The sequence below is a fragment of the Eublepharis macularius genome, chromosome 14, assembly GCF_028583425.1.
Source record: "Eublepharis macularius isolate TG4126 chromosome 14, MPM_Emac_v1.0, whole genome shotgun sequence".
Classification (NCBI taxonomy): Eukaryota; Metazoa; Chordata; class Lepidosauria; order Squamata; family Eublepharidae; genus Eublepharis; species Eublepharis macularius.
In genome coordinates, this window is record NC_072803.1 from 67,715,158 (window position 1) to 67,738,930 (window position 23,773).

Genomic DNA, 23,773 nt, shown 5'->3' on the forward strand with positions numbered 1-23,773 from the left:
TTGACCCTGGAAAGCTTATCCCCTGGGAAATCTTGTTGGTCTTTATGATGCTACTGGACTTAAATGTGGCTGGCATATTGAAGACATACAATTCCCTTGCTTTGGATGCTCTCAGTAGTCAAACAGCATAGTCAAAAGGATTGAAACTTGAAGATTTTCTGGGTTTTCCCAGACAAAAATGGACAGAACCACTTCAGCACACGGCCTCCCAAACCTATTTTGGTCTCCAGGCATCTCCACTATATCAAAATAGTCAAGAGATTTGCTAGAATTGGGAGAGAGGAACTTCCTCTGTCCAGCAGTCATCAGAGATCATTCACTGTTAGTTTTGCTCATGTGTCTGGAGAAATGGGGAATGCCGTTTTCACAGAAAGGCCCTATAAATAGGTGGCTCTAAGTATGCGCGTATGTTTCTGTTACTTAGGTCTACTTGACTAAATTTAGTGGTGCTTGTTGGTTTTTGCATCAGATCATCATTTCAGTATGTAACGTCCACTCGGTTTGTGTTGTGCTCTGGCTCTGGCAATTGATCGGACAGGGAGGAAGCAGCTCACAGGATTGTGGGGCTTCCCAAGGATTGGGGGGGGGGATTGGAAGTCATGCTTGTGAGGCTGTTCCAAGTGTGCCATTCTTGCAACATTTTCTCCATCTCCATTCAGGCTTGTTTGTCCTTGCTGTGGAATGTGAAAGGCTTGCAAAGGTGACTTATTTTTTTATTCGTTTATTTATTATTAAATCTATAGCTTGCTCTCCCTGCAGGCAGGCTTCTAAGCTTTTTAGCTAAGAAGGATCTCCCAAACTGCCCCTAGGGTTGTGCCTAGGGGCCATGCACCCCGTAAATACTGAAAGCAAGTGAATGTGTGAATGAACAAACATGCTTGCCTTAAGCCCAGCTCTGTATTGTTTTACACTTGGTCATACAGACCACTCTAGAATAGTGACCCAGACAGTGGAACATTGAATAGGACAGCTCAGGGAGTTTCAGTTTTGCCTTGTTTAAGCAGAGATTGATCAGAGGGGAGGGGGCTCCAGCATCCTGTATAGCAGAAGCTGAATAAATTATATTTTTGTGTTTAATTTACATAATTTATACAAAGGAAATATTTTATTATTTATTTAATGCAGAGTAAGCACGGGGTCCTATTTTAGCCAAACTTTGCTGCAGACCATCTGTCTTGGCTGTGCTAGATAGCAGCTAATGTTGTGCTTTGTCAGAAGACAGGTCTGGGAATTATAGAGAAAGAGGTGTGGGTGGGTGTGTTTTTCTCAAGTGGCTATTTTTGTCCAAAGTGCTCAGTGTTTTCTGGCAGGCATCTTGCTTGCTAAAGAGTCCCTGTCCCCTTCTTTCCCCTCTTGTAAGAGCCATTTGTCAAGTTCTGATTTGTGACACAATGAAATGGTAAGATTAATGGGAGGGTTTGGGTTGTTTAGAACCGTACATGGAAGCATCTCCATTCTGAAATATCTGGACTGAATCTTCAGCAAGGTCAGTGGAACGTTGGTGATTTATGTTGTTGGCATACTGGGGGAACCCACCTACCTGAGCTCTGGTAGAGCTCTTTGGGACTTACAGTTGCTGGCCCCTAGGGTGATTATTTTCCTTTGCACAGCTGATTTTCATTTTCAGTTGATTTAGCTTCTTAGTAGAGCTTTGTTCCTTGCACATCAAGAGCACAATTCAGACTGTTCTGAACTTCGTGTTTTGAAGCAAGAAGACACTGCCTGGGTGTATGGTGAAGCATCCCATTCAGTGAGCCAGGTTGCGTGGCCTCTGAGATCCCAAAAGTAGTGTTGCATATATCTTCTGCATGGGGAAATATTGTCTGTTCCTGCCATGGTGCTGCTGCCCAACCCAGAAAGAACTTATACGGCATGTTGTTCTTGTTCATTTCAAACAGCAAGCTAAAGGTGTTTTCAGTCAAATTCATCTAAGACATGAAGCCACAGCTAAAGCTTCTGTGTCTGTCCCAATATTACGAAAACTGTCACCATAGAATCACAGAGCTGGAAGGGGCCATACAGACCATCTAGTCCAACCCCCTGCCCAGTGCAGGATCAGCCTAAAGCATCCCTGGCAAGTACTCATCCAGCCTCTTCTCGAAAACGGCCAGTGAGGAGGGGGAGCTTGCCACCACCTCCCCATCTGTCTGGGCACCTGCCTGTTGCTTGACGACTGCTGCTGCAGATGATGACTTTGCCTGCTCTTTATTTGTTTGTTTATAATTTATTGGTTGAGAAAACATATATGCTGCCTCTCCAGAGGCAGATAAACAGACAGATAATCCAAATGTGTAATTCCTTATATTGAGATTTATATACTAGTTATGCTCATATTCATTGTGCCTTTGTAGAATTTTATGAAATCAATTATTTTTCTCTTAATTTGATTAACAATATCTATTTATTATATCACTCATATCAATTGCATGGTGAAACGGAAGTCTTTACCAATCTGAATCAGGCCTATGCAGCCTTGCATATTAAATTCCAAGTGCAGAACTCTGGGTACGCATCTGATTGGAAGTTGTAGTGGCCAATGAGGACTTTGTAACATATGGATCAACCTAGAGTACAACAGGTGTGGGATAAGATTGGTAGGTTGGTAACTGGCAAAAAAGAGGAGGCAGAGTTTGCATAGATGGAAAGTTTTCACTACAGTGGAAGGAGGTCAGCAGTGGGGAACCTAAATATTTTTGGCAGGACTGGAGCTATTTAATTTATTGATAAATTACATGGAACTGGGGATGAAATTTATGGATGATGCCAAGTTGTTCAGGATGGTGAAAGTACAAGGGAATTGCAAGACACTCCAGAAGGACCTCTCCAAACCTGGTGAATTGGCAGCAGAACAGCAGATAACTTTCAGTGTACCCAGCACACACTGGGGAACATCAGGGTAACCCCCCCCCCCTCAGATTCACATATTACACTGATGGCATATAAACTGTTTGTAACAGACCAAGAAAAAGACTTCGGGGTTGTAGTGGTGTGTGCTGAGAAAATATTGGCTTAATGGGCAGCAGCAAGAAAAAGTGCAAGTTTCATGCTAGGAATCATTGGGAAAAGAAGTGGGACTAAAACTGCAAGTCTCGCAATGCCCTTATAATTCATCACGGGTCTCCAACAGTACCTGGCATGTGTGAAATGGTCACCATTGCAGATGATGCAGCATGAATACAGAATCACAGAGTTGGAAGGGGCCATATAGGCCGTCTAGTCCAACCCCCTGCCCAACGCAGGATGAGCCTAAAGCATTCCTGACAAATATTCATCCAGCCTCTTCTTGAAAACTGCCAATGAGGGGGAGCTCACCACTTCCCTAGGCAGCTGATTCCACCTTTGAACTACTCTGACCATGAAAAAGTTTGTCCTAATATTCAGCCAGTACCTTTCTGCATGTAATTTTAGCCTGTTGCTTCGAGTCCTATCCTTTGCTACCAACTGGAACAGCTCTTTGCCCTCCTCCAAGTGACAGCCTTTCAAATATTTAAAGAGAGCAATCATGTCCCCCCTCAATCTCCTCTTCTCCAAACTAAACATTCCTAAGGCCTTTCCTCGTAGGGCTCAGTCTCCAGACCCCGATCATCCTCATCGCTCTCTTCTGCACCCTCTCAATTTTGTCCACATCCTTTTTGAAGTGAGGCCTCCAGAACTGCACACAATACTCCAGGTGCAGCCTGACCAGGGCAGTATAGAGAGGGACTATGACCTCCTTCGCTTTCGATGCAATGGCCCTGTTGATACAACCCAAGATTGAGTTTGCCTTTTTTGCCACCACACCACTCTGACTGCTCATATTTAGTTTACTGTCCACTCTTACTCCAAGATATGTTTCACATACACTACTACCAGTAAGTGTATTTGTGCTTCCCATTTTTGTGGCCCAGATGTAATACTGTGCACTTATCTATGTTGAATTACATCCTGTTCACAACCACCCACTTCTCCAGAGTATTCAGATCTTGTTGAATTTGAACTCTATCTTCTTGGGTGTTTGCCACTCCTCCCAATTTAGTATCATCAGCAAATTTAATGAGTAGCCCCTTTACCCCTTCATCCAGATCATTGATAAAAATATTGAAAAGAAGCTTTCTTCTCATATGGAGTTTCCTCTGGCAGGATAATTTTCAACTAATGGTATTCATGCACTTGTCACTCAGGGCCAAACTACACATTACATATTTTTGGCAAGTTGGCTTGGGGTTCCCTGGACTAGACTTGCTTTCCTTGTGATCATACGGAAGCTATAGGGAAAAGGCATTTTTAAGTCCAGAGGAGCCCAGTTTGCTTGGGACTGTGGTGTGGGCTCCTGCCATCCTCTCCACACTATTTTCCTGAGCCAAAGCAGCCTCAGCATAAAGTCGGTGTTACAACTTCAAAGTAATGTAGAAAACTCCCTGGAGGGGCTGTTTTGGCGCCGGAGAATGATGTGGAGGGGAAGGCAAGAGCTCCTCCTCCTCCTCTCATGCTTAAATATGCCTTTCTTTGCAGCTGCTGTGAGACTGCAAGGAAAGCAAGCTGTGTCTGAGGATGCTCAACCTAACTCGTTAAACCTGTAATGTGTAGTTTGGCCCTCAATGCTGGTGATAGGTAGGCATGTCAGTCCAGTTTTTTCCTGTTGGGGCCTCTGGAATCTAAACTGTTTTCTCTGTTTTACATTTTTCTACTTGGGTGATTGGTCTTTGTGCCTTAAATAAGCCTTTGGGCCTATCCTTGCCCCATGACGAAGGAGCTAGTCCTTCTCTGGGGCCCTTCTTTGAGACTCAGGAGACAGGTGCTTGTATTGCTTTTCTATGCACCCCAATTTCTAGGCTCAGTTTCAAGTCCCCCCCACCCCACCATTCTGCCAGGAACTGGTCAGTTTTGGGATTACTCTGCATTCCAAACAGGCCTATTTTGGAGAGTAAGGAAAATGCAGAAGTATGCCCTTTTTTCAGGATGTGATCCCAGGCACCCAGGGTGCTGGAGGTTGGACTTTCTGAAGGGTGGGAAGTATAGGGGTTTGCAATAAGGTGAGGAGAAGGCAACCCTCCTTGTGTTGGCAGCAGAGGATAGGACTCGAAGCACATGCAGAAAGGTACCGGCTGGCTATTAGGAAAAACTTTTTCATGGTCAGAGTAGCTCAAAGGTAGAATCAGCTGCCTAGGGAGGTGGTGAGTTCTCCTTCACTGGCAGTTTTCAGGAAGAGGCTGGATGAATATTTGTCAGGAATGCTTTAGGCTCATCCTGCATTGAGCAGGGGTTGGACTAGACGGTCTGTATGGCCCCTTCCAACTCTGTGATTCTGTGTCCTTGCTAGAGAGAAGTGCTTGGAGACCACAAGTATCACCAACTTCCATGTTCATTCAGTTGTACAAGTAGGGGCCCATTAACTTCACCGAACATGCCCTGTGACCTAGTCCTCATCATCTGACCCATCATCATCTGACCCAGAAAAAAATCATAAATTCGGTTCGGTAATACCAAAGTAGAGAAAAAAATTGGTAATCCTCAATTATTGAATTGATTCTCTAGGTCAGTTTGGTAATACAGAGCAAGTTCGGTAAAATTCAGCCATTGTTTCCTATGGGAAACTGAATTTGGGGCTATATGGTAGCTTGGAGGGGAGGGGAAATCTTATTTTGACCAAATTTGTGGGGAACTTACTCCTAACTGTCCTCTAAAGAGTCTCCAAGTTTCATAAAAAGGTGCCCCTACCCACTCTCCATTATTCCCTATGAGAAAACTATCTGGGGGCTATCCATGGGGCTAGGGGTGGTATTTTGTAAGCTAAATCCACAAAATTGGCAAGGGACTTACTCCTGACTGGCCTCTAAAGACTCGCAAGTTTCAGAGAGATTGGACTGCGGGATCCAATTCTATGGGTCCCTGAATACAGTGCCCCCAGCGACTCCATTTGTTCTTATTGTGGGAACAATGTCCAAGCTGGCTCCCACTGCAGAAGCACATGAAGCAAGGCTGTCACGGCCAAACATACACTCCCACATGCAAGCTGCACACACAGAAAATCCAACAGAACCAAACTGAACCCTCCCCCTCAACTACCCAAGTGCCCCTGAACAAGCTGTCCACAGCCACTCTCTTTCTTTGCTGTTCCTTAGCAAAAGAAGAGCAAAGGAACAGCGCAGCTGCAATCACCAAAGTTTACTGAATTAAACCAATTTAATTCAATAAACTTCAGTTTGGGAATACTGAATCTAATTCTGTGCACAGAGAGAGGCTTGCTTGATCCCTGACATGAAATATAAGATTGGCCTAAGGGAAGGAGGGAGGAGGTGGGTAGAATAATGGTTATTGACAAAGAGACAAAAGGGCAGAAGAAGACAAAGCCCAAAGTGTTAATCTTACAACATTACAAATGGATTCAGGTTCTGATGACGCTATGTTTGCTTTTTTGATTATGCTTATTGATTCCACGTTCATTGAGTTGAGACTTTTGTTGAATTTTCAAATAGATGTATTTTTTTTTTACTCTGGTATCTTTCTAGGCCACTTACAGAAATGTGAGAGATAAGAGCAGCATTAAAAACAAGACAGATAAATCTAGCAACAGGAATGTTTCAGATGATTAATTTTTTAAAATCTAAAAAAATCTCATGACCCAATGTGTTTTGAGGCAAAGCCCCGTTGTGAGGGAAACTTTCCCCTCTCTTATTCTCCTCTGATATGACAACCTTCCAACTGGGTCTCTCCTCACAAAGTTTTTTGTTTCATCATGTGTTGGAACTTTGCAATGGCACCTTCTTTTCATCTGCTGATTCTGGTTTCCCCTTTTCTTTCTTTGCAGCGGAGCCTGCGGATCTCTTGAAGGTATTAGATTTTCACAATTTACCTGATGGCATATCAAAAACAACAGGTTTTTGCACAAGTAGAAGGTCTTCTAAGGAGGCCGATGTGGCATATCGAGTAACAAAAGATGCTCAGCTGAGTGCCCCCACGAAGCAGCTCTACCCTGGTAAGAATTGTGTTTTTTATTCTAAGATTATGCATGGACACTACTCATTTTCCCCTTTCACCTTCTGAAATCAGATATCTATTTTGGTAGGGGTGTAATTTCAAATTTGTTTGTTGATGGAGGCAGAGATTGGATTTCAGTGGTGGAGCCAAGATTCAGTCATGTTGAAAGGCCTGCTCTTGGGTATGCTCAAAATTAAATTGTGAAAAAGCGGTACATTTTAAGAGGATTCATTGTGGTTGCCCTTTGAGACCTCATTACTAACCACAACACTTATCAACACTGGCCGGACAGTTGCCCCACTACTCCTTTTTTAAAGCAAAGAGATTTGTGCTGCCCACAGGAACATCTAGGGACTGGTGCATTTAGTTGTTGATAGCAGGAAGTAGCCAGTGTGTAGAACCACTGAACTGGCACAACAGGAGAGATAATCGCGGAGAGAACTGGTAGAAACAAAAGCAAGAAAACCCGCGATATACTGACTAAGATGTAATAAGACAGTCAATAGAGAAATAAAGCAAGGAAAACAATGAGTCCTTCTGTGGAAAATATTCTAATATAGAATTGTATAGTTCTATGCCTGTCATATACAGTCTCTGTACCCAAATTGAGTAAATTCTTAAAGTGCTACTGCAAATGGGTGAAGGATATACACACTGGAAACACAGAACACAAATAGTTAAGGTGCTAGTCATCAAAGAGTAATCATATTGCACATGGAAATATTAAAGTGCATGAATAGCAGCATATCCAACAATCAAACATAAGTCCAACAGTAAAGAAGGTCCAAAAAGCACTTATATTAATACTTCCTGGTATTAGAGGAAATAAGACTTGACATGAAGGTTCTTCATTAAGTGGCTGTGGAGATTGTGAAGAGTCTCATAATAACTCTAACAGGATATCTAGATCCTCATTGACCCGTTTCAATATCAATCCTTTTCAAAGAGTCACAGTCAAAGAGCAATCATGTTGCAAGAACACAGAAGTGACAACGTAGAGAATTAGTGAATTAGTTGCAAAGTGGCCCAAAGGCTCTCGGTAGCCTTTGGGCCACTTGAAAAGGATTGATATTGAAACGGGCCAATGAGGATCTAGATATCCCGTTAGAGGACTGTGGAAAGTGACATGTGTTCTAGTACCTTGGAGTAGAGATGGGCACGATCCGCATTACGATAGAAAAAAACCGACGATAATGGTGATTGCGCGATCGTGACCCGGCGGATCGTGATCATCCACGGTGAACGATCCAGTGATTAGGAGAAGCCTGGATCGTTGCGTTCGGGCTCGGATCGGGGATCCACACACTCAGGTGCCAGCAATCTATTCCCCTGGCAACGGAGCCAGGGGAAAGCCTGAGCTCTGTTTGCCCTCCTTCTGTTGCCCTGGAAACCCGAATGGAAGCCCAGCTTTTCTTGATCAGCAGGGCTTCCTTCCAACCACGGAGCAGCAGAGCAGTCACAAGTTGGGAGAAGACAGCCAGGGGAAGGAGGGGGAAGGGGGTGTTCTGTAGCCATGGGCACTCCAATCTCATCCCTGCAAACCCTGATAGGCAGCTCTGACGGCCAAACACAGACCTCCTGTGCTGCTGAATGGGACCTGAGGGGAGGCGGCTCATTGCCGCCTCCCTGTGCCCGCCAGGCCTGGCTGCCGCCACCACCACCAACCTTCCCACATAACTGGGAATACCAGCGTGCCCCGCTTTGGCCTCCACGATCCACGATTCACAGTTCGGGAACGGGAGATGATAGTTGCGGATCGTTAATGCGGGATCGTTGTCAGCGTCGATCCATGATCCGCTGGGTCGTTAATTTTTTTGGATCGTGTCCATCTCTACCTTGGAGTAGCCAACAGCCATAAAAAATAATATGGATCCTGTTGCCCAGCAACAAGAGCCAGGATCCAAAATCACTTTGATGAAAGGCGTCTGTCAGATGTAACAAAAGAACAAGTTTAATCAAAGTGTGGCATATTTGTACCAGGGAGGTCATATGCCATTCAAGTTTTATGATGGATGGTAACATTTATTCCTGGGCTGGTTCATTCTTTTATTTCCTGGCCTGAATTTAGCAAGTTAAATTTGAGAGTTTATTCATTCACCTATGTGATTACAGAGCCAGTTTGGTGTAGTGGTTAAGAGTGCAGGACTCTAATCTGGAGAACCGAGTTTGATTCCTCACTCTTCCACTTGAAGCCAGCTGGGTGACCTTGGGCTAGTCACAGCTTCTAGGAGCTCTCTTAGCCCCACCCACCTCACAGGGTGTTTTGTTGTGGGGATAATTATAACATACTTTGTAAACTGCTCTGAATGGGTGTTAAGTCATCCTGAAGGGTGGTATATAAATTGAATGTTACTACTACTACTACTACTACTACTACTACTACTACTACTACTACAGTGACCATGATCCAGATGTTGAGGTCAAACATCCTTTGGGATGTTCCTGAGTCAGATAAATGAATAGATTAAACAACTGGTTGAGCATCAGGAGCTCAACTTATTAGCAGGTTCCTGACTTGGCTGACATCCTAGAATGGCTGCACATACCCTACTGCACTAAAGTGGATGCTTCATATAGGTAGGAGCCTCAAACTTCACCTCCAACTTTTGTTTTAGGCAAAACTTGGCAATTAAAGGAAATGAAAACACCACCCTTTGCAGAGGGATTTTGATGGGTTTTATCAAAGGAAAACTCCTTGGCTTTTTCTTTTCATAGAATCATAGAGTTGGAAGGGGCCATACAGACCATCTAGTCCAACCCCCTGCCCGGGGCAGGATCAGCCTAAAGCATCTCTGACAAATATTCATCCAGCCTCTTCTTGAAAACTGCCAGTGAGGGGGAGCTCACCACCTCCCTAGGCAGCTGATTCCACTTTTGAACTACTCTGACCGTGAAAAAGTTCTTCCTAATACCCAGCCGGTACCTTTGTGCATGTAGTTTTAGCTCATTGCTTCGCATCCTACCCTCTGCTGCCAACTGGAACAGCTCCCTGCCCTCCTCCAAATGACAGCCTTTCAAATATTTAAAGAGAGTAATCATGTCCCCCCTCAATCTCCTCTTCTCCAAACTAAACATTCCTAAGGCCGATGGTTGTTGTGGGTTTTCCGGGCTGTATTGCCGTGGTGTGACACTGAGATCTCTGTCTTTTGGTGCTACACCTCTGAAGATGCCAGTCACAGCTGCTGGCAAAACGTCAGGAACTACAATGCCAAGACCACGGCAATACAGCCCGGAAAACCCACAACAACCATCGTTCTCCGGCCGTGAAAGCCTTCGACAATACATTCCTAAGGCCCTCAGCCTTTCCTCGTGGGGCTCAGTCTCCTACCTCTGATCATCCTCGTTGCTCTCCTCTGCACCCTCTCGATTTTATCCTCATCCTTTTTCAGGTGAGGCCTCCAGAACTGCACACAATATTCCAGGTGCAGCCTGACCAAGGAAACAGGAAGATCCAAACAGGAAGATCCAAATTCAGCCTGCAATTTTGTTTTAGGTGGAATTTGGTAGCAACTTGAAAACTGGCTATGGAAATAAATGATGCTGAACCAGCAACCTCTCTGGGAATGATACTTGGATCTTTGGAGACAATGAGTATTCCAAGGCCAAATTTGTGGGAATGCATTGATGCTACTAGGTATTGTGGGAAATGTACTGTGTAGATGGTCAGAAGCACGTGCATGTTCTTGGGATTGGCCTTGGCATCAAGAACATGTTCTGGAGTTGATCATCAGCTCTAGTTCTGAGATAGCATTTTAAAAAGGTACCTGGACACCTCCTCCTAAGCACCTGTATGGTTGCTTCAAGTCTAGGCATTTGGTCCTGCTTCACAGCTTGTGGCAAGAGGCCCCCCCTGTCCAGGGTCTGAGTTCCAGCCCCCAGACTTGCCAGGAGGGAGCAGTGGGAGGCAACCGGGAGGCAGTGGCCCTACCACCCCAGCCAGCAACCAGGTCCAGAACCTGCCCACTCCAGGGGGAAGGGGTGAAAGGCCAAAGCCTCAGAGGGCTGGAGGGAGCAGGGGGAGACCAGCCAGTCCCACCCTCCAGGGGGAAGAGAGGGGGCTAAGCAGGACAGAGGAAAAGGGCCAAGGCAGGGGGAATAGAAGCTCAGCAGCAGCCCAAACAGAGCTCTTACCTGGCAGGGAGGAGAAGCAGCCACTACAGCCCAGAGCCACACCCCGGCTAGAGGACAGCAGCCTGGCTCAGGAGTTGCTAGGAGCCCAGCCCCTCCAGGTGGAGCTGCCACAGGCATTCTGGGGGAAGAGATGGGCAGCCCCACCCAGCACCAATGAGCAGGCAGCCCAGAGGCTGGCCAGGGCAATTCCTCGCGAGCAGGGCCAGGCAAGCTCAGCAGCGCAGAAGCTGGCTGGGGCAGCTCCTCATGAACAAGGCCAGGCAAGCTCAGCAGTTCAAAGGCCTACTGTGGCAGCTCCTCGTGAGCAAGGCCAAGGAGACCTCAGCTGGGGATGGCTCGCATTCAACCCCACCCTGCCAGCAAGGCAAGGAAGCCAAGAAGGGATTAGTGGTAGGAGGGAAACACCTGAGGGAAGGCACAGCTGGGCCAAGTCAGGAGAGGGAACAAGCCTAGAAGGAGGGCGGGGCAGGGAAACCCTATATAAGGTGGCTGGGAAGAGCTCTGGGGTGGTGGGTTTGAGCAGGAGCAAGGAGGAGAGTGGATGAAGGAGGAGGAGATGGCAGAGACCAAGGGGAGTGAGTGGCACAGGTTGAGCGGGCCAGCGAGTGGAGTGAGAGGGAGTCTGGGTGATGTATACTGCCCCTCCTTCCACAGAGCAGGGTCCTGCAGAATCTCTGGCCCCCCTTTGATGTCAGGAGCAGACCGCCCAGCGCCCCCAGCGGTGGCTGCTGCAAGCCCTGACACCCCCCCCCCCCACACACACACACTCACACTTGCACACAGCAACCTGAAGCTCTCATGCACCTTCTGGCTTTTCTCTGGCATTCCTGTGATTTTCCTCAACCTGCTTCACTACAATATTTTTGAAAGATTTTTGAAAAGGTGGAGGAAGGCTGATGCATGGTTGGGAAACTGGATCATTCCCAGTCCTGCCCACATCAGTGCCAGTTTTCCTGCCGCAATCTTCCACAGCAGCCATTTCCCTTCCCATGTCACTGAGGAGCTTTGGAGATTTTCTTAAATCACTAATTGACATTCTATTCTATTCTATTCTATTCTATTCTATTCTATTCTATTCTATTCTATTCTATTCTATTCTAGCAATCTACCTACCAGGTTCTCTGAATTTCTAGAGTTATTTTTTAATGTTAGTTTCTAGCCTTTTTCATTTGAAAGATATTACTTTCTCCAGATGTATTTTGTAAAAAATGAAATTTGGAAAATCAGAGGACCAACTGGAAAATTGTTATAATGTTAGAATATGGTAATGATATATCAATTAACAATTAAAAAACCCCAAAAAGCTCGTTGGTGGTGCAGTGGGAAATGTCCACCACAGGGAAAATATGGGGAAATCTGCTTTGTGGAAGCTCTGTTGCACTTTGTAGAATCAGCAGTTGTACTACCAATGAGAAAACCAGCAGATCGTTGCCACATGGAAGTCACTTACTATTCTCCTGAAGTGTTAGTTCAGGACTGATATAGTGGACTGTGTGGAAAAGAATGTTGGGAAAGCAGAAAACCAGCAAAATGCCTCTGGGTTGGTTGCACATGTCCCTAAAACAATTTCCTCTGTTTCTGTGTTTGCATATTCTGTGCTTAAACCCTGGCAATGTTACTGGCTTTGGGGGCTGAACCCTGATATTAGGGAAGCCTTGCTGAAAAGTGACAAGCAGAATTTAGACTTTGGATGTGTCACTTAGACAGAAGCCCAGGTTTTTGTGAAGGTTTCCATCATTTTATGTTTAATAACACACATTGTCCCCGTCCCCCCCGCCCAAAAGCTGTTACTTCAACTTCCAAACAAAAGACAAATGCAAGTAATTGCCGAGCAGTTTTCTAAGGGAGCAGAGTGGGGATTCGATAATTGAGGGTGTTTGGGAGAGAAGTAGCAAGTACATGGCTAAAGATAGTGGCTTTGCTAAAGACCCTTCCTGCCCAGCCTAGCCCAGAGTATGCTGCCATGCTAATTAGAAGATTTGGTTTCCCTAAGTGGGTTGTTCTAGGGCAGCGATGGCGAACCTATAGCATGTGTGCCACAGCTGGCACGCAGAGCCCTCTCTGTGGGCACACAAGCCCAGTTGCCGATCGCTAGGTCCAGGGCTCATTTGGAGGGGGAACTCCTGCAATAGTGTTCCAGTAGCTCTGAGCAGAGATCACATGGGTTTTGGCCCTGCCCACGTGATTCCTTTTCCTCAAGGCTGCCTCCCTGCTGCCCTTCTCTTTAGCAGCAGGAAGCAGAGGCAGCAGCCGGGCTGCTGGGCCTGGCTTTCTAAAGGAGAGTAAGCTGCTTTGATTTAACTTGCTTTACTTTCAGTCATGGCTCTTGAGTGAGTGAGAGAGAGAGAGAGTGCTTGCAAGCAGGGCTGCTGGTCTAAAGAAGGGCAAACTGCTTTGATTTAACTTGCTTTACTTTCAGTCATGGCTCGTGAGTGAGTGAGTGAGAGAGAGAGAGAGAGAGAGAGAGAGAGTGCTTGCAAGCAGGGCTGCTGGTCTAAAGAAGGGCAATCTGCTTTGATTTAACTTGCTTTACTTTCAGTCATGGCTCGTGAGTGAGAGAGAGAGAGAGAGAGAGAGAGAGTGCTTGCAAGCAGGGCTGCTGGTCTAAAGAAGGGCAATCTGCTTTGATTTAACTTGCTTTACTTTCAGTCGTGGCTCTTGAGAGAGAGAGAGAGAGAAAAAGAGAATTAGTTGGGACAACTGTATGAGTTGTTTTTTCTTAACTAAAACCTCAGTATTCAGGTTGAATTGCAGTGCTGGCACTTCGAAATAAATAAGTTTGTTTTGTGTTGCAGTTTGGGCACTCGGGCTCAAAAAGGTTCGCCATCACTGTTCTAGGGTCTCTGCATTCTACTTCCAGCACAGCACAGCCTCAATGCTTTGAAGTTATTCTGCTTTTCAGGAGTGCAGCCCCAGCTATGAGAGGACCTGTTGAGATGGGGATAACCGGGCCATTTTTGTTTCTTTTTCATTTCATATCTTGGCATCAGCATCATTAATTCTGGTTTGTCTGAGTGTTGTTTATTACAGTTGCCATTGAGGATTCTTTTCTTTCTTTTATGCCATCTATAGGCAAATGACATTGAAAAATACATTAATTTTAATGGGGAAAATGTGTGTGAGGAATGGGAAACTGATACAAAAATACAGACTCTCTGGCTCATTTCTTGTATGAGAGAAATGAAATTAAATTCGGGATACAGAACCAGAGCCAGAGAACTTTGGAATTCAGCATTGCCCCTAGTTTGTTACTGTGATGGCTTTCAAAAAACACTGCCTTGGCCCAAATCCCTAGGCAAGGTTGGGGAAAATTTGGGGCCTGTTTCTCCTCTGTGCACACCAGTCATTGAGGGGTCAGATACTCTCCATTAAATCTCTTGTCAAATCTTTCTTTTAGGTCAGGATGCCTTCGGGCTGAGATGCAAGGACAATAGTGTGGGAAGCTGCTCACCTGGTCTTGCAGCAGTCTGGGGACAAACCTTGAAGCAGAGCCAAACCTCTACTGGCCATCTGCTGTATCTACAGGCGTCTCCAAACCCAGACGTTTCCCTTTTATTTATTCATTGGCTTGCTTAAAATATTTATATCTTGCCTCATCTTTGTAGACCCAAGGCAGCTAATACAGCTGTTACAAGTTGCAAATGCATAAAATGCAGTAGAACAAATAGCAGCACAGAACAACTTATTCCGCACCAACTGCCTTTTGGAATAAGACTGTTCCGCACCCTTTCTTGAATGCAGCATGTGTCAGGGGTCCAGTCCAAAGGCTGCTGTAGCCTTGGTCATCATGATAAGGTCTGCAGAGCCTAAATAAGGGGCCGGCTTATGAGCCAGGTTTATTTATTTACTTCTCTACTTCATTTATAACTCACCTTTCTCCCCAATGGGGACCCACAGCAGCTTACATAATTCTCCTCCGCTCCATCTTATCCCCACCACAATCCTGTGAGGGAGGTTAGACTGAGTGTGGGTCACTCAGTGAGGTTCCATGTAGGTTTGCCAGCCTCCAGGTAGGGTCTGGAGATCTCCTAGAATTGCAAATGATTTTCAGCTGGCAAAGATCAGTTCACCTAAAGATGATGATTGCTCTGGAGGGTGGACTATTATAACTGTGCTATTATAACTGCTGAGGTCCCTCCCCAAACCCTGACCTCTCCACGCTCCACCCCCAAATCTCCCATGTATTTCCCAAGAACATGTTGGAACCCCACTTCAGTGGCAGAGTGGGGATTCGAACCCGGATCTTCCAGATCTTAGCCTGACCCTCTAATCAGCACATCAATACATTGTCCTGGCTCTATTTAATTGAAAGAAAGTACTCCTAGCAACCACACCATCCTGTTTATCAGCGATGAGGCTGGATCCAAGAGGATCACTCCTTAGTTACAAGTTCATAACTTGGTCTAAAGAGCTTAGCCCCATCTAAAACTTGTAAATCCATACCAGCTAATTGCTCTGCCCTTCCAGCCAGCATTGTCTCTGTCTCACCTAGCTTAGTTTATTTGCCCTCATCCACCTAAGCAAATCCTCAAGACAGTGGCCCAGGATCTTCACAGCTTCCTTCAGAGGCAGACCTTTTAAATCTTTTTTTTAATTTAATTTTTTATTTTATTCGTAGAATTAAAAGCCCAATATAAAGGGCAGAAAGCAAAAATAAAAAGGATAGCAAAAGACGTACAAGAAGAAGAAAAAACAGAACTTAGAAACAAAAGAAAATAATACATATTTCATTTCCATTCTTCTCTATAACACTTATCTTTTTTAACAGACATCGTACTTAAAATTTAATCTCTCCAAAATTTTCTTTTCCACTACTGCCTCTCTTCTATTTGTTTTTTCCCAGATTTATCTTCTCAAAAATCGAAGCCTCAAATCATTTTTCCTTGTTTCACGCAGAAAGTCAATAAGGGGATTCCAGTTAGCCGAAAAAGTAGACAGTGTTTTATCTCTGATCAAAGCTGTAAGTTTAGCCATCTCCGCTAGCTCTGTCATTTTCGTAATCCAATCTTCAATTGAAGGGAATTCTGTGCTTTTCCATTTTTACACATATAAAAGCCTAGCTGTTGTAGTCATATACAAAAATAAAACCCCATGCTGATTTTCCAACTGTTTGTCCATTAATCCCAACAAAAAGGCTTCTGGCTTAAACTGTACAGTGGTCTTTACAAATTTTTGTGTTATCATATGGATTTGAATCCAAAATGTTCTAGCCTTACAGCAAGTCCACCAGAGATGATAGAATGTTCCTTCTTGTTTCTCATATTTTCAACATTTATTCAACGTACCTTTACTCATTTTAGCTAATTTGTCAGGGGACAAATACCAGCAATATATCATTTTATAAAAATTTTCTTTACGTCTAACATTCAAAGTACATTTAAGACCCTTTATCCACATATTTTCCCACTAATCCATCATTATATTATACCCAAAATTTTTAGCCCATTTTACCATACAGTCTTTCACAGATTCTTCTTCTGTTTCAAATTTCAACAACAACTTATACATTTTAGAAATAACATGTTCATCATTTAAATACAGCTCTTTTTCAAATTCAGTCTTGTCATGTTCAAAGCCCCATAATTTTTTATCTAATTTGAATCCTTCTAAAAGTTGAGCATAGGAAAACCATTGATATTTATAACTAGACATGGGCACGATCTGAATTACGATTTCAAAAAAAACCCAATTTTGGCGTTTGCACCATCGTGACTCAGCTAATCGGTTCCGTCCACGGCAACCGATCCAGCAGTCGGGAGTTTGCTTGTTCGGGACTTGATTGGATATATCGGTTTCTGTTCGGAATTGCAGACACTCTTGCGCCAGTAATTTATTCCCGGGGCAACGGAGCCAGGGGAATGAGCTGTGTTTGCCCTCCTTCTGTCGCCCTCAAAACACAAATGGAAGCCCAGCTTTCCTTGATTAGCAGGCTTCCTTCCAACCATGGAGCAGCAACCCAGGGGAGGGAGGGGAAGGAGGTGTTCTGAAGCCATGGGCACAAAGGAAAGGCAAAAGGCTGCGCGGGAGGCTGGGAGGCCGCCTGCGCCGTTCGTCTTTCCCCAGGGCAAGGGGCGCACGGGCAAGCCAGCCGCCCCTTGTCCTGGGGAAAGGCAAAAGGCAGCGCGGGAGGCTGGGAGGCCGCCTGCGCCGTTCGCCTTTCCCTAGGACAAGGGGCACAGGCAAGCCGGCCGCCCCTTGTCTTGCAGGGCAGGTGAATGGCGCGGGCAGCCGCCGAGCCACTCGCGCTGCTGCCAGCTCCACAGCGCACCGGGACAGCTGGCTTGCTGTGTGGGCGGGGGGGGGGGACCCAGGAGTGCGCGCGTGCAAGAGCCTGACTATGGTTGCCCTGCGCACTGGCAACTGTAGATCCGGCCCTGGGAATGTCCCGTCCCTGAGGGGAGGCGGCTCGTTGCCGGGTTAAAAACTCCCCCCCTACTCTAAGTGTGTGTGTGTGTGAATGTCCCCTCCCTCCCTGAAGGGAGGCGGCTCATCGCCGCCTCCCCCTGCCCGCCGGGCCTGGTGGCCGCTGCCACCAACCACCATTCCTATATCGCTGGAAACAGCAGGGCACCCTCCCGCTTTGGCCTTCCCGATTCCGGATCGGAAATGGGACTTGATCGGTTAGAATCGGTGGCCTGGGTTCGGCAGTGGCCCTGATCCACGAACGGCTTAATCTGTATTTTTTTTTGGATCGTGCCCATCTCTATTTATAAACTTTTGCTATTAAATCCTCCCTTGTCTTCAATTTGCAATCTCCCTGTGAGAATTCTAGTAAATCTCCTCAAGTCAATCATCCCTGTTTGAAAATCATCTCTCTTCTATAAAATGCTTCCTGTGTTGAAATCCAAAGTGGGGTCTTCTGTGTTAGTCTCAGTTTATATTTGTTCCAAATTCTCAAAATGGCTCTCCTGATATAATGATTTTTAAAGTCTGCATTGACCTTTACTTTGTCATACCACAAATAGGTATGCCATCCAAATCTCAGGTCATGACCTTCCAGTGTCAGGAGTCTCACATTTCTCAAAAGCATCCATTCCTTCATCCACACTAAACATGAGGATGCATAATACACTTTCAAATCTGGTAAACCAAGTCCACCTCTCTCCTTCGCATCCTGCAGAATTTTATATTTAACCCTTGGTTTTTTCCCTTGCCATATGAATGTTGAAATATTCTTTTACCACTGCTTAAATGGTACATCTGAAGTTAAACACAGATATTGTCTGAAAAAGGAATAAAATTCTAGGTAAAACATTCATCTTAATAACTGATATTCTCCCCAACTGTACTCTTTCCCATCTTAACATATCTCTTTTGATTTTGTTCCATGTCTTAACATAATTATTTTGAAATAACATACAGTTCATCCCTGTCAGCATGATACCTAAATATTTTACCTTCTTTTCAATCTTAAAACCTGTTATTTTCATCAATTGTTCCTGACTTTTAATGTCCATGTTTTTTGTCAACATTTTTGTTTTCTGTTCATTTATTTTCAAGCCTGCCAGAGTACCAAACTCTCTCAACTTCTCCATCAATATTTCAATTCCATCCAGTGGGTCTTCCAAAGTCAAAATGAAATCGTCTGTGAAGGCTCTTAATTTATATGACTTTTTTGATTTTAACCCCCTTGATCCTTTCCTCTTGTCTAATGTCAGAACCTCCAACACTAAAATAAAAAGGAGTGCTGACAATGGACATCCTTGACATGTTCCTTTCTGTATCTCACATGGTTTAGTTAGTTCTCCATTAACTATGATTTTGGCATTCTGTGAAGTATAAATTGATTTCACCCATTTTATAAAGTTCTCCCCCAAATTAATCTTTTCTAAAACTTCAAACAAAATAACCCAGTTCAAATTGTCGAAGGCAATTTTTTATCAGTGATCTGAATGAAGGAGTAAACAGGCTACTCACTAAATTTGCTGATGATACCAAATTGGGAGGAGTGGCAAACACCCAAGAAGAAAACCCAGTGAGTCACAGATTCACTCACCAGTCCTGCAGTCCAGCAATGGTCAGGCAGACAGGCGGTCAAGAATCCTACAAGGGAAGTCCTCTCCTCCTCAACTGCAGGCAAGACGAGGCTCTGCAAGCCGCCACAGCAGCGAGAGTCTCTAGTCTCTCTAGGCCAGGAACAGAATGGTGGGAGGTTAGCGTAGAAATCCATAAACTGCACTCCCCCCCAAAATGAAAAAACACCAGGCCTTGGAATTGGTGTGACCCAGCAAGGCTCAGAGCCACTGTGCATAGGCAGGCCACAGAGTAAAACAGAGCAAACATGCAAGCAGTGTGGCCAATCTTCCAGTAAAAATGCTCTCCCCTTGCTTCCCTGGCACCATTAAATAAAACAGAAGACAATAATCCAGGCCTCAAGAAGACCCAGGCCCACTTTGCAGGCAAAGCCAGTGTCACAGTGAAGCATTTTTAACCAGACACAAGCAGAGTGGCCCAGCATCAATTTAAACAAACTCTGTCCCTTCCCCTCTTCCCATCTCTCCCCTAAATAATAAAACTCTCCTACCAGTCCTCCTCTCCTGATGAGTGAGTTGATCCACAGCAGAAGGCAGAAGTCCACTCAGTCCAGTCCAGTCCAGTCCAGGAAGGTCAGGCCAAGGCAGAGACAGTGAGAAGAAGCAGTGTCTCTCTCACAGTCTCTCTCCAGCAGCAACAGAAGCTGGCCCAAAGTTCAGCCTCTATTTGAAATCCCCTGCTGCATCTCCTTCCAGAGAATCCATTGGCTGGAAGGAGGATGCAGCAGTGGGATTGGACACTCCTAACTCCCCCCTCCCTTGCCTGATCCCCCTCCTTCCTCCCCCTTGTACTCCTACTCCACTCATCCTCTCCCCTACCTGAAATTTTGGAGGGAATCTCTTGCTTGCTTTGCATTGCATTGCATTGCAACGCAAGCAGCTTGCAAAGCAAGCAAACATTCCAGCCATTTCTAGCAAGAGGGGAGAGGTGAGGAGGAGGTAGTGAGTCACTCACTCCTTCTCCCCCCTCCCCTCTTCAAAGCACCAGCAGGAAGCTTCCTGCAGAATTTTGCTAGCCGCTTGCAAATGCAAACAGCTAGCAAAATGGCGCTTCTTTGATTGCCAAATCAACCCGAATCGATTTGGCAATCTCCGATTCGGTATTGCCAAATCTGATTCAGCATGCCAAAAATGTTTCGGCAATACTGAAACAAGCCGAATCGGGCCTGATTCGGGTACTTTACCCGAATCAGAAAGCGGAATTGCACACGCCTAGTCTCAACTAGTTGGCTCTGCTTCTCTCATGCAAACTTTTTGTTTCCTTTTAATAAGAAGAGAACCAGCTGTACCTTTGATCCCATGCACTGGCTGTAGCTGATCCACCACAATATTGTGGTTGACCAGTCAAATATGCCCTTATTCAGTGGTAGCTAGATATCATTAAGAAAGGCCAGGAGTGTTGTTTCAGTCCCAAATCCAATCTGAAGCCAGACTGAAATGGGTCAAGGGCAGACACACTTTAAGTAGTTGCTGTTAGTTTGCTTTATTTCTCTTTGAACTTGTATTATAAGCTGGTTTTCATGTTCCGGGAAAGAGAGGCCAAAGAAAGAACGGTTCAGTGAATCATACTTATAGAAATCTGTTTAGTGTAGTGGTTAAGAACGGCCGGATTCTAATCCAGAGGACTGGGTTTGATTCCCCACTCCTCTGTTTGAAGCCATCTGGGTGACCTTGGGTCAGTCACAGGTCTCTCAGAGTTCTCTCAGCCCCATCCACCTCACAGGGTGATTGTCATGGGGATAATAATAGCATACTTTGTAAACCACTGTGAGTGTGGCATTAAGTTGTCCAGAAGGGTGGTATATAAATCAAATATTATTATTATTATCATCATCCAACATAGTTGAAAGATAAAATCATATATTAGATTTTAAAAACTTGTTACTGCGAAACAATGGAATTAAACTTATTTTTGTAAGGAGCACAAGGTTCAAACTTGTTGACGAACCATGAATCATAAAATAATGGTCAAGTAATGCTGAAGCAGTAACTGCATTAGAACAAAAATTAACCATCTTTTTTGTTCTAATAAGCTGAATGCTTTTAACACAGCTTAACCATTCTTTTACAGTTTTGGGTCAGTCAATGGACCAAAGTTTTTTGGCTGATCAACTGATCAACCACCAGTGAACAAAGAAGTCTCCACTAGCTGGATGGTAGAGGGACTTCTGGCTTTGCCCTCTGGCCTTTAGTAGCAGCTGTTGAAGGTTGAGATGCAGAAATTATGCAGGTAAAGCTTCCTATGCTAAATTTCTGTATAGGTGAAGACGGGAGGAAAAGTCAGTGAGAGGAGCCCGAAGCTGCCAGGCATCTATCAGTGTTATAGCAGTGGCAGCTCCTAACAAGCCACTGTCTTGTTACCTTAACTGTTAGCCACCTGGCAGCTTCGAGTTCCCCTCACTGACTCTTTCCCTCCCATCCTGCTGCCGACTACCCTACCCAAGGTAAACTTGTGAGAACCCAACACGTATTGGGCGTCTCATGTAGTTTAGCCCTGAGAAACATCAAAGGAATGCTGCAACATGTTAAAAAGAACAGGCTTTCAGGGAAAAGAGATTGCTTCATCAGAGGGAAATGGGCCCTTGTCCAGGGAATTGTCCAGGGTAAATCTCTTTAAGGTGTCACAAATCTTTCTTTCTGGTCATCTCAATGATGGCTCTTTTAGGAGAAACAATACATAATTGGCATCTCTTTACATTTGTGGTGAATTCAAGTAACTGTATTTTGCGACCAGATCTGCAACCCAAGCCACCAAAAACAAACATGGTTACTTCATCCTGTCGAACATTTTAAGTTAGTTTCACAGGAGGTGAGTTATGTGCATGTCAAATGAGGGTTTTCTTTACACTTCCCTTCAAGAGGCTTCTGAGAGCATCCTTCCACTTTACCAGTATCTGCCAAGCAGGGCCAGAAAATGCCTCCCTTTTCCTGCTAGTCCCGTTCCTGTAATTTGAACAGCGTGCCTGACCTTTCCTGGGAAAGCCTTGTCAGCTATGGCTCTACACACCCAGGGCTATTGCTTGTACTGGCATAATCAGTGAACAAAGAGTGTGGTCTGCCCTTTGTTTCTTTCCGCCTACCCCAGGAACTGGTAATGAGATTCCCTTCAGAGTTGTTAGCAGTTCATTACTAGCACTAATTAAAAAACACAGCTTCTGTGAATTAAATTTGTCAAGTTCTTTATGGTAAACAGTCTAAGATATTGGGCACCTTCATGTCTTGTGGCAATGAGTTCCGTATGTGACGATGCACAGTGGCTTTAGATGGAATTCTAGGTGCAATAAAAAAGAAAACTAATTATTCCCCCCCCCCCTTTGGTTCCAGCATCTCCATTTCCTGAAGATTTCTCAATCCTAACTACTGTAAAAGCAAAGAAAGGAAGCCAGTCCTTCTTGCTCTCCATTTACAATGAACAAGGCATCCAGCAGGTGGGAGTGGAGATGGGCAGGTCACCTGTGTTCCTCTATGAAGACCACACAGGGAAACCAAGCCCAGAGGACTACCCCCTCTTCCGAGGCATCAATCTCTCTGATGGCAAGTAAGTATGTCTATGGTTGTGCTGTGAATGATGGTAACAAACCAGTAGTATTTGGGGGGGGGGGCAGTTTTGGGAACAAGCCTTGGTGGATCGGTCCAAGGTGGTCCATTCTAGCTTGGTCTGAATAATAACCAGTTTGAAATGCTTATTAGGAGAGTATGAACACCACAGCCCTTCCTATTGTTGCCCCCCCCAGCCACTTTTTTAAAAAAAGTTTTTATTTAATTATGCACATTAATAGTTACAATATCGAGAGAAAGTCATTAAACATTGATAACTAAGAAATCTGTTACATATTAATAATAATTTACATGCCCTTGTAACCATGTATTTTCTTACAAATGAGTATTTCAGCTTGGATTTCCATTAAAGGTTGATAGACTAAATGATAACTAATCTTAACCTTGGTTGTTGTGGATTTTCCGGGCTGTATTGCTGTGGTCTTGGCATTGTAGTTCCTGACGTTTTGCCAGCAGCTGTGACTGGCATCTTCAGAGGTGTTGCACCGAAAGAAAGGGATCTCTCAGTGTCAAACTGAGAGATCCCTTTCTTTCGGTGCTACATCTCTGAAGATGCCAGTCACAGCTGCTGGCAAAACATCAGGAACTACAATGCCAAGACCACAGCAATACAGCCCGGAAAATCCACAACAACCATCGTTCTCCAGCTGTGAAAGCCTTCGACAATAAATCTTAACCTTATTATAGAGGATTTATATCATAAACATAGATGATTGAATTACTTTGATAAAGATTAGTTTATTAATAAAAATACTGTTTAAGGAAGATATTTTCAATATATATAATAATGATCAAATAAGTATTATTATGAAGTCAAACCTTTTACCCATTGTTTACAGATATTAATAGAAGAACCAACAATAATATATACTCATTATTGTAACCCTTATAAACCTTGCTAAATTAACTCCCTTTCCCCTCCCCTCTCCCTCTGTCCCCTCTTACTTTACTAAATAGTGCTATTTAAATTGGATTAATTAAGTTGCTTAATAACAGTTCTCTATAGCCCAAGAGTAACCCCCTATAGACTATTTGGCCTACTACTACCAACTTGGAGAACTGTAAATAACTGGGGGCCCAGTCTGTGAGCTCCA

The 23,773-nt window shown here is 44.6% G+C and overlaps 1 protein-coding gene across 2 annotated transcripts in view; it reads left to right on the forward strand.

The window, feature by feature from the left end:
• Positions 1–23,773, forward strand: part of COL5A1 (collagen type V alpha 1 chain) — a 404,609-nt gene that overhangs the window by 84,741 nt on the left and 296,095 nt on the right. For both annotated transcript variants that reach the window (XM_054997811.1, XM_054997812.1), the window contains exons 2-3: positions 6,788–6,955; positions 22,446–22,659. In XM_054997811.1, coding sequence (XP_054853786.1) covers positions 6,788–6,955; positions 22,446–22,659 — 382 coding nt within the window. The remainder of the gene's footprint in view (positions 1–6,787; positions 6,956–22,445; positions 22,660–23,773) is intronic.